Genomic DNA, 18,379 nt, shown 5'->3' on the forward strand with positions numbered 1-18,379 from the left:
GACCGATGCGGATATCTTCAAATAATCAACGAGGCGGCCGCCAACGTCCGGATGCGAGCAGGGAATTAGAGGAAAAAGAAGAAAAGGAAGAATTTTGTGCAAATTGATGAAACAGTTGGTAGCTTTGATCGACATAGAGTGATTGGCTGGAAAGTGCGCAAGTGTGTCAGCGCGTTCGGGTGTTGTCGGCCGAGGACCATCGGCGGATAAACATCGTCGGCGGCTCATCAGCCGCCTCTGCCCCTCGCTCCCGCCACCCGCACCCCCCCTGCATCCCACACCACATACTTCAGAAAAGATTTCCCATTTTTCACCCCTGTCGTGTCGAGGATGGCTTGCTAAAATGAGTTCGCTCAAGTGTGACGTTGCTCTGCCTTTTGGCTGTCAGCGCGAGCGCTCCGCCCCGCCCCCAAACCCACCCCCACACCACCCGCCCACCCCTCGTCTCCGCGATGGAGAAGAAACAGCCCGTCAAGGGGTCCGTCGACTTTAAGCGCACAGGTACGTCACACCCCCACCCACCCAACCACCCAACCACCCAACCACCCTTCTGAGCCCCGCTCGCCCGACATCGTGGCCTGGATATGCTGCGCGCCAATTCCATTCACAACAACGGCCATTTTGAATGCATCGACGAACGCATCTTCAACCCCATGGCCCATGGCCTCAGCTGATTTTGCGTGTCCGATTTGTGTTGCGCAATAATTGAACAAACATAACCTACATGTTTCAACCGCAATCTCGCGCCGAAAGCGTGTATTGTCTTCATACGTCACAGATTGTCTTAACTTATATCGATTGTCTTGTTTTCATGTTTGACCTTGATCTTTAGACTCTTACATTATGCACGTTTTTATATATCTAATCTCAAATTTGATATTTATTCATTATCTGGATTTAATAGGCTGTTTAATGTCTCGCATGCTCGTCCAATACTGGTTTTCTTCAAGGCAAGGCCTAATCCTAGGCGAAGACATCTATTAGGGAGTGGACTCGTTGCGACATGTGTAATTGTGTTGTTGTCACTTGCGACATCAAATTTTATTGACAATCAGCTGTTAGATTAATTCTAATGTTATATTTATTTAACAATACAACCTTGGGAGGTGGAAAAGTCAATAGGCTTAGAGGGCTTGTCACTCGTTTCAAAATAATGCAATAAGATAACAGTAAACAAAAATAGTATAACTATAATGAATATAGGATCCGGATGTGAAGGATTCCAAGCGAAACGCGCAGATTAAGTCAGAAGTATTTATTATAACATGATGTCGTCGGGCTTGTTCTCCAACAAGTGACCATAACAACACGCATCCGGTCTCTCCCATGCATACCACACACATACTTTATCCCTAGTAGTTTGACCAACCACACATACGGCTCGGCTCGTTTAAAAATCATTCCTACATATATGTGTAAAAAGATATGGCAAATATTGAAAATAAATAAAGAATATGAAAAATAAATGTACTTGTTTAGTAGTTGGGCTCGCGCTTCACGCTCAAAACTAATTGTTACGCTTTCTACGACATGGCGTTTCGCACTCGCTTTGACGTCATGCTTCGACGCGTTGTTAATAGATGGTGTAATAACATTGATGTATAATACACTAGATCCGCCCTCACGCTTTATACTGGTCTCCCTTTTGGCGCATGCAAAATACATGGCGCATGCACAGTTTCTCTCAGTAGGTAGGTAGGTACCGCTGCGTCGTAGGGAAAAAACCTTTTTTTTCCCAACTTCCCCGCTAGTTAAACCCCGCACCCCTCAGTTAGTGAAGACAAGATCTCGGACCAAAATCACACGTCAGGGCCCATCTAGTGTATTATACGTCAATGTGTAATAACGTATAATTTTCAAATTTCTTCAGCAAAAACGAAGATAGTTTCAAAGGGGTCACCACTTGTTTCCCGATTTGATAGAACTTACGTTGGAATCGTTGGAATCTTACGAGATTCGTGGATGCTATTATTTTAAATAAATTGAGACGCATGTATTAATTTCGAGCACGTATTGATTTTATCACTAGAGACATCTGTTGAGATATTGTTGAAACGTGATGTCGCAGGAAATCGTAATAATTGGTTTTCGAGCGTGAAGCGCCAGCCTCACTACTAAACAAATACCAAAAAATTAAAATAAAAACTAGTAGGAAGGAAAAACTTCAGAAACCCATTGCGTTTTTTAGGAATGTGTATTAATTTTGAAGAGGTTTGGGTTATTTTTGATTTTTAAAATTTATATTTTACCATGGTGCCATTACGGGCTTTGCTCCAAGACGACACCTATGGCAAAATTTGTACATACATACATACGTACTTTATATACATTTATATAACATTATTATTATAAATTTGAAATTATATTCTAATAATGGTGAAAATTGAGGATAGGTTGCCAATTTGTTTGGAACCGTTCCAACAATGAAATAATAAATTGAATAAATGAGGATAAATTGGGAAACATGTCCGGTCATTAAATCACAGTGGCTTTCACTGACAGATACATGCAAATATTTTTTATCCACAATATTAATCTTGACCAAATATTTGAATGTTATTCAAATATTTGGAGCAATGATTTCTTGAATCGTACATATGTAGTTTCTCTTTTTTAATAAAATTAATTGAAAACTTTCTAGCTTTCTTTTATCAACAAAACAATAAGTTATATATTTTGTTCGTTCGAAAAATTTTATTGCTGTACAGTATAATTAAAAAATTGTTGCATGAAATCTGTCACCGAGTTGTCCCCGCAGTGAAATGTCCTAGAATCCTTGGGAAATTATTGGAAACGATCGACCTGGAATCACATACATCTAAGATCTGGCCAGAAACACCAGGCTAGGGATTGAACCCATGACTCCTCAGTTGATTGCATTATATGCTAACTACTGAGCTATGTATGTTGCTGGGTATATTAGAAAAATAATAAAGTTTGTATTAAAATGCGTGAAACCTTCATTTTTCTTTCAATGCTACCTTTAAAGGCTTAGCAGATAGTATTCTTGTTTACTTTGTACATGCAAACGGCTATCGGCGATTTCAAGCCTATGGACTTGTCAACAAAACGCTGATCGGCGTTGGTCAGCATTCAAAGGGTTAAGAATCCAATAATTTTGGAGACGATGACAACTCATGGCCAGTAGTCTCGTTTGTTCGACTTTCCGCCCTCCACTCGTTTTGTCAGATTTTAATTGATTAAACGCAGAGAAATGTTATAATAATAGAAGGGCCCTTACGAATAAATAATTGTTGTCAATATTACGCGGTATGTCTCTTTAAATACGCTACAACGCACAGAATACAATTGTATCAATTTACTTTTAAAAATGTATCCCATGTTGTTTATTGCGTGTTTTTGAACGTATTGTGCAATTTTTAACGATGCTTGCCCGTCTTGCGAGTAATATAAACAAACAGAGAAGTTTTTATCGGACATACGTCTAGCACCAACCATCAAATACGACTGATGCTAGAATTATTTAGGATTGTTTTGTGGACATTCGTCACTTGACAACAATATGACGCCTAAAGCCACTTCTATTATTATAACATTTCTCTGATTAAACGGCTATAACTTTATCTTTTTCACACTATATTCTTAACGCATGCGCGCTTTATGTGTTCATGCGTTGTTGTTTATTTTGTACATTGTGGTTTTTTTTATTAGAACAGTGATGTGCGGTTGTTCTCGTGCGATATTCATGAACAACCATCTCGTTCTCCGACGAAAGGGTCTCTTAGACTGTATTCGTTGGGGGGGGGGGGGGTGGTGGCCTCATGTTGAGGGCTTAGAACTATATCTTATAAAATTTGCATTATAGGCTCTCATTATATCTCACATATATTTTTACTTCACTAATAGGTTATTCTAGTTTGTTATCTAATATATAATTTCGAAAGAGACTTTGTAACTATTGTTGGTTCGTAGAAAAACAAATGAATATTCAAATAAATTTAAATAAAATAAAACTATTCAAATAAATTTAACAAAATGTTTACTATTAGATTGGCCATGTTTAAGGGGTTTATATTACAAATACCGGGGCGAAGCCGGGTAAAAACACTAAGAAATAGTTGTAAATAAGCATTTTTTATTTTATTTTTTTTAGATACCTATAATTCAAAAGCTTGCCCGCGTCCTAAAAAGCGCGAATCGCCCGTCAATGTTCCAACAAAGAGTGAAAATGGTCGCAAACAGAATGCTCCTCGGGGAAAATCGTACGACAAGCGTCCGAGGCCTCGCGGTTCCTATCGTGAATGTGCTATGGGTGGAAAGGAGGACTCCCGGTAAGCGTCTCTCGATTCGTCTTTAAAGTACTCACTCAAGAAAAGTATTGTTTTTAAAAACAACATTGCATTCACAGACTAGAGGAGAGTAATGCTGAGGTAGGATCAGTATTTTTGCCGGGAAGCAAAAAGCATAATTTGAACCATTTGCTGAACTTTCATTATGCACCTCGTGATGCCAATCGTCAGTCGTCGAACAGGGGAAATCGCAAACCGCACGGACTGATTTACACCAACACGCACAAGCACAACAAGGAATTGTTTCTACAATCAAAGTTAGTATTGTATATACATATATATGAGAATAATTGCAATTTGAATTTTTTTGTAGTTGTATAGTTATATAAAATCATTTTTTTAGTTGCCAATTTGTTGTCAAATCCGATGGTGACTATACTCCCTATTTGGTCGATCCCGATATACCAATTTGCTGGGATTTTATAGAACAAATTGTATGTGATTATTTGTACTACAATATGTTACGAGTTTTATAATTTGGAATGCGGTAATATACTGTTTAATCTTGCAGAATGTACGCGTGAGTGAGCCGTTGACTTGTCCAATTTGCTTGGGAGAGACGGTGGCCGGACGGATTACGCGATGCGGTCACACTTACTGCTGGCCGTGTCTGCTTCGTTACTTTTCCTTGGCCGAGGAGACGTCCAGGCCGTGCCCTATATGTTTTCAACCGATTGATAGAAACAATCTCAAAAGGTTTTTTTTTTACATATTTCTTTGTCACACGAAGTATATTACACGTTTAGTTTTTTGTTATTAATGTATTTATATGCTTTAGCGTTCAAGGCGTTTGGCACAATCATGTTCCGGTCGGTGACGAGATTACAATGAAGCTGATGAGGCGTAAGCGCGGAAGCACGTTTGTGGAACTCGCGCCTCCACTTGGACCTGTACTTAATCCGATGCAAAAGTCTGCCGATCGTCTCTTCTCGGTGTCAGAACAGGAACCGTCTACACTTTTTTCAAAATTGTTGTCTGCATCTCCACGTGAGGTTTGTATTTACATAGTAATTTTGCAAAGTGCGCTTAGGTTTTTGAAAGGATTTTTTTTACGTTTTCAGTATAATAATAATAATATATATAAAAACGGACGCGATGTGTGTATGTATGTGGGTATGTGGCAGACGCGTCGACCAGTATGGAGATTTAAAAAAAAAAAACAAATTTTAGAGCACCAGTATTTGTTGTGCCTAGAGATATTTAACCACTTAATCGCCAAGCGCGCACCGGTACGTGCTCTTTCGTCTTTAAGACTATGATTCGAAATTAATTTTGGTTTATTCACAGTAAGGTCTAAAAATATCCTGTGATACTAATGAAATTGAAAAAAAGTCAATATTTTTCCTTAGTTTGTTATATAGTCAAGGGTTGACACTAAACACAAACATAAAATAATCGAATCGGTGTCTCAAAACGCGGGGCGATTAAGTGGTGGATAAAATAAATACACGCGAACAACGCGCACAGCCAATCAGAGTGAAGTGGTCCACGTGGACTAAAACCATTGACAAATAGGTGCATTTTAAGCATCCGCTATTGTTATGCTGACAGTTTATGCGCATTTAAATTTGTTTAAAACGTCTGACACGTGCTCCTGATATTGAACACATGACTTGGAACGGGTGACGTCAGTGTCAGATGCGCTGCGCGGAAGTGTACACACACAAACACGTCTGCGAAGACACAAATTCATTCATCATATCGAACGGGTTGGATCAGCGAGCGTGTAATGCGCGCAATCAACATTTTATTATTAATTCGTGCGCGTCCCTTTAAATTACCTTACATTTATATTTTATACTTTTTAAATTCGTAGATCAATTCCTTTCTGAAACCAGCCGTTGAATCAACGGGCACAACACTAGTTGTAAATATTTCCGTATTTTTTCAGGTCATTGAAATTATACTAAGGGAGCGTCACGAACTGAACTCCGAGTTGTCGGATGACTTGGAACATCCAGAGTTTATACTTGAAGCTTTGCATCTGCTCGATCGTAGGGAAGCTGCTCTTCCGGCTGTCAATGTCGTCGAAGATATTATTGTAGAGGACAAACCATCGGCCATCCAAATTGATGCCGAACCAGAGAACATCGTTAATATCAATAACGATCCTGAAATATTTACATTTGACAATTGTTCTAACACTTTAAATGATTCTGTGAATAACATTGATGAACTTTCACCTGTTATTGTAACTGAAAATTCGCCTAATATCGAGACAGATTCTATAATTGAAAAACCAAACGTAAACGATAACTGTTTCTACTTTTATCAAGGTATATATATATACATATATATATATCGGCCACAAATATGATTTTTATTTTATTTTTATATATATTTTATAAGAAAATTCATTATTATTTCGCAGCTGCCGATGGTCAAGCAATATTTTTGCACGGTTTGGATATACGTATCATAGAAGCATCGTGGGGATCGTTGAGCCTGGCTCCACGCGAGTTGAAGGGGATCATTTTGGAGCGTGCGTCAGGATCAGTCGGTGCCGAGTGTCGACGCCGACTTCGCTGCTTGCAACATCTTCCCATTCATTGCCCCTACGACTTTGTAGAAGTCAATCTTAAACCGCCTTTCGTTACACACGATGCTTTAAAGCTCTTCAAAGGTATAATTAGAAACATGATTTTATAATAAACGCATTGTGAGAGTTTCATTGTAATTATTTTGCATTATTTTTAGGTGAACTTGAAGATCGTAAACGTCATCGGCATAAAAGAGCTCGTGATGAGAAGCGTAGAGAACGTGTAATATCCCAAAAAGAACAAGTGATTATGGGACATATTCCTTCGCTTGAAATTAATATTAATTCCGAGGTACATTTTCCGGCTTATCAACCTGACCTGGAATTGACTCCCCCGGCGTCTGATTGGAAATGGGAAGGATCTGTTGATTCGTCTCCGGGGCCGTCTAGTGATGGTGGTGTTTCTTTCGCTAAGGTTTTTATTAACTGTAATATTTGTATTTTTTTCATGTTCTTGATGAAATTTTACTTATTTTGATTTTGATTTTTATCAGATGGCTTCCGCTGAAGGGACGTGGAAAGCGAGGCCGGCTCGCCCTTTGCCTACAGCTGTCAAGATTCAAAGCGACTGCGATGATAGTGAAAATGAGTGCGCTCCTCCGTCGGAATTCAACTTCAACATTGCTGATTATTTATCGGCGGCTGTGACTAAAGTTGCCATCAGCAGCGCACAGGAAGAATCCTCGAATAAGGATGGAAAGAAGAAAAAGAAACACAAAGCCAAAGTGCTATTCACTACTGGGATTCAACATCGTACTACATTTGAATGAATTACTTGTTTTAATTTTTTTTTTTTAAATAATACGATTGTTTTGCTAAAATTTTGATTTTTTATGTATTTAGACATAAATATATTTATTGATGATAGAAAATTATGTAACACATTAATGGAAATTAAAATTTCATGTGTTTTAATTGATGTTTACACAAAAAAAAAGCATTTTTTCAAAAGCATTGAGCTGTTTATTTTAAGCGATATAATGGATGTGTTCAAAATAATTTTGCAAATGTATTTATTTCGTTTTTGGTTTTTTTTTTCATTTGAAATTGCATTAGCTATGATACATTTTGATCACAAACGCTTATTAGAATATTTTGAAATTAAATAAGTTCAATCTTTTGTTTTCATATACATATTTAAAAAAAAAAACATTTTGTGTTGTTTTTATAAGCTTTTTCATATTTGAACTTTTATTTTTTTATGAATCTACATTATAGTAATTGCATTAGTTTTTACTTGCATTTTAAAATGAATATGTTGATATGTATACACTTTCGAGTTGATTGTAAAATTTAATATACAGATATGTATATATATAAGTTCTATGATGTTTTCTTTTAGATATATTCTATTATGAAAGATGATGTGAAATAAAATTGATTATGCAAATACAGTTTCTATTGTTGTTGTTTTTTTTGTATTTTAAATATTTTAAGTACCCATTCAAGAACATATCTTTGAAGGCCTGTATTTAAATGATCAGATACTAATTCCCTTTTTGGTCAGTTAATTAAATAAGTTGTAATATATCAAAATGGTAATTTATATAAAAGGGTTGGTTGGGCTGCAGGTTTGCAGCCCTCCCAGTATAGTCCAAATGCATGCTATTTTTGTGGACCATATGGGCTGCGGGCTGCAGACCTCCCAGTAAAGCTATTTTTGTTTGCATTTGATCACTGGTATAGTCAACGAGCTACTACAGCTTGATTCATCTCTACCGAGTTCTTACGAGCCACCACTGGTTAGTACTTAGATTAAATTGCAATACAAAAAGATAATCGGAAAACGTATATAATAAAATAAATCACCGGATGATTTGAACATTCCTGCACAACAAACACATCACGGGGCTTCAAGCTAAAAATTAAGATGCTAATATCTAATTATTAGACAATATTAAAAAAAAATGGTGCGTAAATACCAAAATTGGTCTTGGTCAAGTAGAACAGTAGTGTTTGGACCATTATGAGATACCAGAATCAAGGATGTTGGTATACGCGGTGTCTCACAAGATGAAATATTGTTTTTAACTGATCACTTTCATGAATAAGTACATTTCTGACCTCTTCTTATTTAGTTACTGATCGTTTATTTTTGTATAGTAATTGACCAAAAAATTTTATGTCAAATGGAAATCTAAATTTTATGTCAGAGGTAAATATGAAACTTAATTTTTAAGTTATGATTTTAATTCGTGTTTGATTTTTGTTAACCGAAATAATTCACGATTTTATAACACCTGGTATGTTGGCCTGTTTTTATATATAAATTATTCAAAAAAAAAAAAAAAATCACCGTGGCCTGGTCTATAATCATGATCCGTGACTTGCTCAAAAATTTGGAACTTGGACACATTTGAGCCGTACAAAAAGTTCATGAATATTAAAATTAAATTGCTCAGTGCACATCAGTTGTAACGTCTTCACACTGCTTGCTTATTACATATTATTCGATCACTGGTTCGACTACATTCTTATAGGTATATACACGAAAATGCAGTTGCATTCTCACTGTAGTGCTGTGGTTTACTAAACGTTGTGATACAATCCTCCCCACCACATTTTTCAAGCCGAATTTTATCTACACAAACGACACTTTCTCCAGCAACGTGACCATTTTCCCTAAACGAATTTAACCGGTTAGTTGTAGAACTGCTGTGGCAGGCTTTGTATGTGTTTCGTGACCAGTTTTTATAATACTAAATTCATATTTGGAACAAACAGGAAACAAGTGAGTGCTATTATGATATTAAATTTCCTACTCACAATACAAATATTGAATTGTAAATGAAATATACCTACATTGTATACAATGACTTGTATTAATCAAACATCAAAGTATATATTATACTATGTATGTATGTATAATATGCAGTTATTTGATTAGAAATGAATTATATAGTCATGCTTTCAATATTTATAGTACATATAATAAGTTGTTTTTATTTTAAGGATGGCTTTTGTGGAGGATGCGAATTCTAAAGATAATATTAATAACAACGATTTTCCGTACGAAATCAAATTTGTAGACAAGGAAATTAACGAGCAATTGTTAAAAGATTTTACAGGTGAGGTTTTGTTATTGTATTAACGCCAGCGTTTCCCAAAGTATATTCTGCAATGATATTTAAACAAAACAGATGTATCTTCTTAAGAGGGCTGTACACCCGAAACCTCAATTTTGTTGCTGTTCCTTTCTTCGATATATATATTGAGTGAATGCGACAATATATACCAATATATATATTGAGTGAATGCGACAGTTGCGATTCGACCAGATAATACGTATTTTAAATCGACAAAATCGAGGTTTCGTATTCTCCAATTTTCTCCTCCGAAACTGGACCAATTTAAAAAAAAATTCATCATCGGTATGAGAAAGATATTTTCTATGCAACTGTGCGCGTATTTTTTTTTTAAATCGACCGTTAAATAAGCACGCTGGACTCTTTTCGTGGGTGTAAAAAAGAGGCGATTTTATAGATGTTTGGCGGCTCCTAGCTCCTATAAAAAATAACTAATCAAAAAAATAAAAGCACAGATGCATGCCAATGGTGGACATCCATAGCATATTAAAAAATAATTTCTCTAGTGCCATAATTGAGGAAGGGAGAAGTGTAATACGTTTGTATGGACAAGGCGCTGGTGTCCAGCCCTCTTAAGAAATTTGTGACCATTTTTTCCAAATTCAAAACCAGAACATTACCAGAACCACGATTATTTAAAACGAAGAATCATTGACGCACATTTATGATAAAATGAATACATTTTCTTGAATGCTCTTATAAAATTCTATACAAGACTGGTTAAATCTTTACTAAATGATCAGCAAATATATTAAGGTTTCAACATTCAATTTCGTTTTATCACTGGACTATATATTGGTCATCAAAGTAAAAAATCCGTCAGCTGGTGCATTTGTTCCTGATAAACGGAAACAACATTTGACTAATTTGCCAATATTTTTGTAGAAGACATCATTTTCTCTGAAGAATTCGATAAAAAATTCTATTACATAAAAAAATGTACTGGTTTTATCTTTCGACTTACCAGGACGGATGCCCAAAAAACCAGTACTGTCCTGATAAAAGCAGTACGAATGGTCACCTTACTATAATATTGCATGTATCTGAATGAAATTTACTGTAGTGGTATTTGTAATGCAATAAAATATGTATATTAGGGTTATATTTATAGGGATTCCCGGAAAAATACACTGATATATACCATTTATAAGACACGTTAGAAAACTTAAGGTAAATCAGTGTGTTGTCTATATATTTATGTATTTACTGAAGACATAGTTATCCCATGAGCTATATAATTTATACAAGATTTTTTAATCATAAACCAAATGAAAATGAATAAAATTTGTACACTTATGGATTCTCGAGTAAAGTGTGCTCTGCAGTCAAAAAGTTTAGCAAACAGTGTATTACATGTTTTTCTGTGTAAAAATAATTTTCTAAAATTACATATATGTTTGCTGTGAATACATATGTAGGTGTAATAGAAAAAAATCCTTGGACAAAGTTCAACGAATCTATCTTTATTCAACATAAATCTAAAACCTACATATACTTAAATAATATTATTATTTATGTAGAAAAATATTTGTAAATTGAACCAGTGCGAAAACTTTCACCAGAGAGCTGTTTGTGAGTGATCGAATTTTGTCAAACTTTCTATTTAATTGTGGCGAATTTCAATTATGAGCCATTTGATATACCGACACAGTTCAAATTGTTTAATCTACTAAAAACATTTAGTATATCGAAAAGGTCAATCAAAGTCAAAGATTCAATGGCACTTGGAATTATCAACTTGTTTTCAAAACAAGTCAATTTTGGTAAATTTTTGATAACTCCTTACGGAAAACACGCCAACTAATTCACTTTGGGATATGTCTAGAGAATTATATCTCATTTTGAATTTTTACTTGAGTTTTTGTCCTCTGCAAAGGTAGTGGACATAATGGACATAATGGATAGAGTGAAGAGATTGAAATCGCAATGGGCGGGCCACGTGACTAGAAGAATGGACGAAAGGCGGACAAAAGAAGTGCTAGAATGGTACCCGAGAGAATGCAAAAGGTTAAGAGGAAAACTGCAGGGAAGATGGGTTAGTGAACATAATGGATAGAGTAAAGAGATTGAAATCGCAATGGGCGGGCCATTTGGCTAGAAGAATGAACGAAAGGTGGACAAAAGAAGTGCTTGAATGGTACCCGAGAGAATGCAAAAGGTTAAAAGGAAGGGTAGACGAAATTAAGAAAATGTGTGGGGTAAGATAGATGAAAACATGGAAGCGTGCTGAAGAGGCTTTCATCCAGCAGTGGATGGTGAGTGGTTGTAGATGATACACACATGATAAAATCTTCACCGTCCACAATTTCCTAGTGTTTTGTATTGTTATTTAACTTTGATTTTTTGCAACATTAGTCGTATTGAACATAGCATTGCAAATTTATCTAATTATGTAGCTAAATTACATTTAAAGATAATTATACTATACTTATTTTCAAGGAGAGAGAACTGGCTTTGTGCAAGTCGGCAAAGAAAAATGGTTTTTTCCGAGCAAATTCATCGAAGCATCTACGCACTTTTATAACTTCAACGTTCGTCCGGATGATACATGGATAGTGACTTATCCAAGATCTGGTACAACATGGACCCAAGAGCTAGTGTGGATGATAGCTAATGATCTGGACTACGACACTTCCGCTAAAATACCATTGACCGATAGGTTCCCCTTTTTTGAGTAAGCACTTTTAGTAAATCTCAATTACATATACATATTCATATCTCACACTTTTGATAATTTTTCTAAATGTTATGGAAAACTTTTAGATTTAGTATTTTCGTGCACGATGAAACCAAAAAAGAATTCTTATCAGAAAATGCTCACGATCTGGAAAAAGTCAAAATGGTGCACCACGTCTCTAGTCCTGTATGGGAGGTAAAATCATACAAACATGTATATTTAATTATCAAAATTTACTTCTAGATAGCGATGTTTGTTTTAATTCATTATTGTTTAGATTTTAGATAAAATAAAGACCCCAAGATTTATAAAAACACATTTACCATTTAGTCTTTTACCTCCAACAATTTTAACATCAGGATGTAAAGTAAGTAAAGATAAATTTTATTTATATAAATGATAAAAAAAAGCATGCTTGCTAATTAAATTTTGATTCGCTTCAGGTCATTTATGTTGCGCGAAATCCAAAAGATGTGGCTGTATCATTCTATCATTTGAATAAGTTAATCAGAACGCAAGGATATTTGGGAGACTTTCCAAAATACTGGAACTATTTCCAAAATAGTCTGCGTAAGTTTTAAAACAGAGTTTAAATCTTCACATTATTTTTAATTAGAGCGTATAATAATATATATAAAAACTATATTATATATACATATGATTTTATTTTAATTCGTGTATCAATTCCTTTCCCGTTGAAATCAACGGGCACAACACTAGTTATTATAAAAATAATTCTCAATGTTTTGCAGACGCATGGACACCATATTGGTCTCACGTTAAAGAAGGATGGAATTTAAGAGATCACCCGAACGTACAATTCTTGTTCTATGAAGAAATGAACAAAGTAATGTATCGTTTGATTGTTTCATTGACATTTTTTTTATGTATTATGTATGTATGTACTACGAATGATTTATTATATTTTAGAATTTGCATGCTACGTTAAGAAAAGTGTCAAAGTTTCTAAGTAAATCGTTCGACGAACAACAAATCGAAAAGTTGAGTCAGCATTTGATCATCGACAACTTCAGAAATAACGCATCGGTAAACTATGACGTCTTGAAAGATTTGGGTATTTTGAATTCGGGAGAGCAAGCTTTCATCAGAAAAGGTGCGTTTGTATTTGAAATAAAATATATTTCTTATAACAATTTAGTGTGGTAAACGGAATACTAGTCATATGTGAACCAGTCACAGGACAACCGGTCGCTCTAGATTGGTCACACGTGATCACCCGTCACACTAAAACTGGTCACGAGAAAACTGGTCACACCCTAAAACTGGTCAAACCCGAAAATTAGTCACGAAAAAACTGGTCACACCCAAAAATTCGACCAATTTTTAATTTTTGGGTGTGACCAGATTTTTCGTGACCAATTTTCGGGTGTGACCAGTTTTCTCGTGATCAGTTTTAGTGTGACAGGTGATCACGTGTGACCGATTGTCCTGTGACCGGTTCACATTTGACTAGTAATCACCGAACCTTTATTGTATGTGTGATTATTATGATTTTTTGTAGGTAAAAACGGTGGATGGTCGGAAGAGTTCACGCAAGAGTTGAGCGAACAGGCCGACACGTGGATCGCTGAAAATTTGAAAGACACCGATTTAAGGTTTCCCAAATTGTAACGTTCCGGGAATGTATTGTAATATTTATGTAAAACATTCAAATGAATAATACCAAAAATTTAAAATACACTTTTATTTCAAATAATGAATTCAAATAAATACAATAAATACCCCATGGAAAACTAAAAATAATTTGTACGTGTTTTTTCTATTGCAAAATAAAATATGACACAAGTAAATTTGTATGTTGCTATTTTTAAACCTACAATAACACCGACTCGTAAAATCTACATATATTATAAATAATAGTAAAAATTAACAAACAAAACTTACACGTTTCAAAATAAACGAAATAGAATTCGAAGTATAAAAATTATCATTTGTTTTAAATTGTATAGTATAAAAAAATAAATAAAGGTACACTTTTCTAACACGCAATAGATTTAAATTATATCTAATATATGTATAACAACAAAAGCTTACAATCACCTATTACCTGTCATCTGTCTTTTCTTTTTTTGTATTTACCTATAATAATAACACACAATTGAGACTGTGGAGTCATACAATACAGTCATGCAATAGCAATTCTCGTCAAACTCGTCGTCGGTAATTGACTGCTTGGTACAAATGCAAGTGCAGTAAATTCGGGTAACAATATTATCATAAATAGCCATGTTATGAAGAGCAGATTATAATAAACTCAACGTAAAACACCTACATATATATATATATATATATATATATATATATATATATATATATATATATATATATATATATATATATATATATATATATATATATATATATATATATGTATATACATAGCCTACACACTTTAAAATACATTTCAAAAGAATAATGGTAAATTATATACCAGTCAACTATTATAATCATTATTTTTACAAGATTGTCTCAAATATATCAACAGTGAACACATTTACAATATTAATTTGAGAATATTTCGTCAACTAGGATATGTCTCCATGGTCCTGAAACGTTCGTAAATTATATAAAATAGTAACTTAATTATAAATGGTACGTTTTTATAATACATATATACGTATAATATGTGGTAACATAAAGAGAATTAGTTTTAGTCTCGGAGGGTTGGACATGCAGGAATAATTTTGCTTTTAGAAAACGGACAAATATTGCTTCAATTTTGTGCCATTCGTAAAGTTAAGTCGATTATAAATCGGGTCATTTTTAAAATTATCTAAATTACAATATTATAAAAATATTTAAAAGATTTATACATATCGTAAAACAAATTGTATACATATTAAATATTACACATTTGGCACAATTTTTATCATTATTTTACATAGATTATTTAAAGATATTGCCCGTACATTTAAATTTGATTTGAAAATAAATAACGAATATATTGACGTTAGAATACATAAAGGAAATCGTGTCTTTGACACGTGCAAAATTATTTTTAGTACATTTGTATTAACGAAAACATTTTTCTTTCATAAATATTAATCATATATCAAACTTTCTCAAATAATTAAAATTATCTGTCCGTCAAAATCACTTCCTGTTTACAATTGTCATATTCTTCTATTATCGCGTTATCATTTGAATTGATCACATCGTCTTTCTTCTCCTCTTGCTTGCAATGGTTCATTTTATTGGTATTGTTGCAAGAATTTGTCGAAAATGGCAAATCGGGTTGCAGAGCGTAATGATGTTGCCAGGAATGCTTTTCTTCCACTTCTTTACTCACTACTATGAATAGTTCTTTATCTTTACAATGCAGTTGTTCTTTTAAATACGATATTAAATCAGATCCCTAAAAAAAAAAAACCGCACATTTAATAAAAATACATACAAAAAGATGATATTTTAAAAAAATGAATCTGCAAAATATATAATTACCCTTCCGATAAGGACGGGAGAATCTAGTTTAGAATCCAAGTTATAAAAATTGCCATGAATTTGTCTCAATGTGATCCAATGTCGTCTTCGTAATGGTAACATTACGAATCCTAATTTATATTCAGACGGTACGTTTAAAATGAAACCGCAAATATTCGTCAAATCCAGACAGCCGGGATCTCTGAAAACATATAACAAACGTACACATGTAACGAACCAATCAAATTAAACAGCGGCAAAACAAATAATTCTATACACACTTTCTTTTATCGAACCAAACAGCTTCCCGCCCTTTCTTCTGCAAGGCCGCCATAATGACGTTGATATCGTAATTCCCTAAGCCTAATATTGATCTGTGCGGATTTATCCAAACATTCGGCGATAGGTTATTGCATATATTGTCAAGCTCCGACTTGGTGTACGAACCCCGAGCCTGAAAGGCAATACATGATGATAAATTGCAAAGTTCACACTAGGAAAAGTGTAAATATAATGTATAATAGTATGCGGTCTCACTTGGAATAGGTTGTTGAGGGCGTGGAGGGCGCAAAGCTCTCGCACTTGTCGCTCGTGGTAAATGTCAGCGACTGCATTAGTGCCTCCTCCATCAGCAGCACCACCACAAGACGAAGACATCCTGCCTCCTCCACCTTCACTGACAGCAGACAATGACAGCCGATCAAAGTGCTGCCAGCATCAAAAATTACACAACACCCATTGTACAGGTTGCATTGGCATTTTTGAAAAAACGCACATCATAGATATTATTATACTAGTGTTGTGCCGGTTGATTTCGGAAAGAAATTGATACATGAATTTAAAATAAAGTTATATGTTATATATATAGAGTTTGGGTTTGTAATTTGGAGTCCCACTGAAATTAAATTCTCCTTCTTGATAGAAAGAGTTTAAAAAAAGTTTCTTCGGTACCTTTATATGAGGAAATATAAATATTACCCCTATTCAGTGCCAGTTTTAGGGGCGGGGCTGGGTCGGGTGGAGCCCGAGGGCGCCAAATAAGTTAGGGCGCCGAACGATGCGCCATAGGCGCTTTAAAATTTAAAATTAGAGCGTCAAAAGCCATTAAAAATTTTAGATTAGAGTGCCAAAGGCGAAAGTTCTTTCTAAGGGTGTATGGGAACTAATCTAGTTGTGAAGGTCTTCTTCACCACCAGTCCGCCATGTGTTATAGACAGGTTCGTCTGTGTTCGGTATTAAATACAGCTATATGTTGGATATGGTATTTATTTGGTAGTAACAAGGTATACACAAGTATGATTAATTGTTGGCAAAAGTATGTCGTTCAGAGGTCTCTGGATGTGGTAGAGTGTCGCTGGCTCGGCATTCGGCTATGTTCGGCTAGTCTCTGGATACGGTAGAGTGTCGCTGGCTCGGCATTCGGCTATGTTCAGCAAGTCTCTGGATACGGCAGTGTGTTGCTGGCTCCTTCGTTCGGCTATGTTCGGAAGGTCTCGGGATACGGCAGTGTGTTGCTGGCTCGTTCGGCTGGTTGATCTTCCAAGTCCGCGTAGTGAAGTGGTGGCTGGTCAGGAGCTGGATGTCGACTGGTCTGCTGCAGTGTGTCGACGCTTGCTACTGTGGGTCGACTGGCGTTGTTTGGGTTGTACCTCCTTTTATAGTGTTTCTGGAATCACCTGACCGATGGTGGTGGTTGTTGATGCGTAAGCGAGGAATTTGCTTTTGTCGATGGGGTGGACTTTTCTGGAACGATTGGCGCCGTTCCGCTCGATGTAGTTTAATGGCGGCGGCGTGTTTCGACCGTTTTGGTTCCGCTCGATTGGTAGGGGCGTTCCGCTTGAGTTTAATATAATGGCTGCAGGTGTGCGTCGTCTGGGTTTCATTCCGCTCGAGTGTGAGGCGTGGAACATTCTCGAAGGATTTGGCACCGTTCCGCTTGAGTTTAATATAATGGCTGCAGGTGTGCGTCGTCTGGGTTTCGTTCCGCTCGAGTGTGAAGGGTGGATCATTCTCGAAGGATTTGGCGATTGATTCCAAGAAGTGCACGGGTTGTTTACGTGTGTGAGTTCTGCAAGGAATGTGGTTTGTTGTTGTGGAATATTCTCGAATGTTTCGATGATGATGACGATGACGAGATTCCTACAGGTGTTTAGAAAAAATTGCCCTAGGGTACCATCGGGTGTAAAGCCGGCACTGCCCCTATTTATTTCCCACTGCCTTTTTCCGAGCTATTCTAGGCTTTGATTCACTATCTTTGAGAAGAATTTAGACCTGAAGGACCTGTTTGATTGTCATGTTGATGAACTGGTTAGTTTCATGAGAATTA

At 35.6% G+C, this 18,379-nt stretch overlaps 3 protein-coding genes across 7 annotated transcripts; 2 read left to right on the forward strand and 1 right to left on the reverse strand.

Annotated features, from left to right (window-relative positions):
- Nucleotides 1-114: 114 nt before the first annotated feature.
- LOC143918322 (E3 ubiquitin-protein ligase RNF10) lies at nucleotides 115-8,263 on the forward strand. The gene is made up of 10 exons (XM_077440152.1): nucleotides 115-501; nucleotides 4,115-4,292; nucleotides 4,370-4,567; nucleotides 4,654-4,744; nucleotides 4,822-5,006; nucleotides 5,089-5,302; nucleotides 6,202-6,586; nucleotides 6,682-6,933; nucleotides 7,008-7,264; nucleotides 7,344-8,263. Exons 1-10 carry the CDS (start codon nucleotides 453-455, stop codon nucleotides 7,617-7,619), a joined length of 2,085 nt encoding a protein of 694 aa, XP_077296278.1. The 5' UTR covers nucleotides 115-452; the 3' UTR covers nucleotides 7,620-8,263.
- Nucleotides 8,264-8,784: 521 nt separating this feature from the next.
- On the forward strand, nucleotides 8,785-14,685 carry St4 (Sulfotransferase 4). Of its 5 annotated transcripts, XM_077440182.1 has the most exons (10): nucleotides 8,808-9,329; nucleotides 9,420-9,580; nucleotides 9,802-9,917; nucleotides 12,375-12,609; nucleotides 12,699-12,807; nucleotides 12,890-12,979; nucleotides 13,056-13,182; nucleotides 13,365-13,459; nucleotides 13,543-13,726; nucleotides 14,135-14,685. In XM_077440182.1, the coding sequence occupies exons 3-10, from the start codon at nucleotides 9,803-9,805 to the stop codon at nucleotides 14,242-14,244; spliced, it is 1,065 nt and encodes a 354-aa protein (XP_077296308.1). In that variant the 5' UTR covers nucleotides 8,808-9,329; nucleotides 9,420-9,580; nucleotide 9,802; the 3' UTR covers nucleotides 14,245-14,685. The 5 variants fall into 5 exon arrangements, with proteins under 5 accessions (XP_077296305.1, XP_077296309.1, XP_077296308.1 ...); XM_077440179.1 differs by lacking the exon at nucleotides 9,420-9,580 and having other exon boundaries at nucleotides 8,785-8,900; XM_077440183.1 differs by lacking the exon at nucleotides 9,420-9,580 and having other exon boundaries at nucleotides 8,798-9,004.
- Nucleotides 14,686-15,602: 917 nt separating this feature from the next.
- Nucleotides 15,603-16,757, reverse strand: Josd (Josephin domain containing). The gene is made up of 4 exons (XM_077439724.1): nucleotides 16,591-16,757; nucleotides 16,335-16,507; nucleotides 16,075-16,255; nucleotides 15,603-15,988 (listed from the first exon to the last, which is right to left on the reverse strand). Exons 1-4 carry the CDS (start codon nucleotides 16,708-16,710, stop codon nucleotides 15,710-15,712), a joined length of 753 nt encoding a protein of 250 aa, XP_077295850.1. The 5' UTR covers nucleotides 16,711-16,757; the 3' UTR covers nucleotides 15,603-15,709.
- Nucleotides 16,758-18,379: the final 1,622 nt, after the last annotated feature.

The sequence above is a fragment of the Arctopsyche grandis genome, chromosome 10 (assembly GCF_051622035.1).
Source record: "Arctopsyche grandis isolate Sample6627 chromosome 10, ASM5162203v2, whole genome shotgun sequence".
Classification (NCBI taxonomy): Eukaryota; Metazoa; Arthropoda; class Insecta; order Trichoptera; family Hydropsychidae; genus Arctopsyche; species Arctopsyche grandis.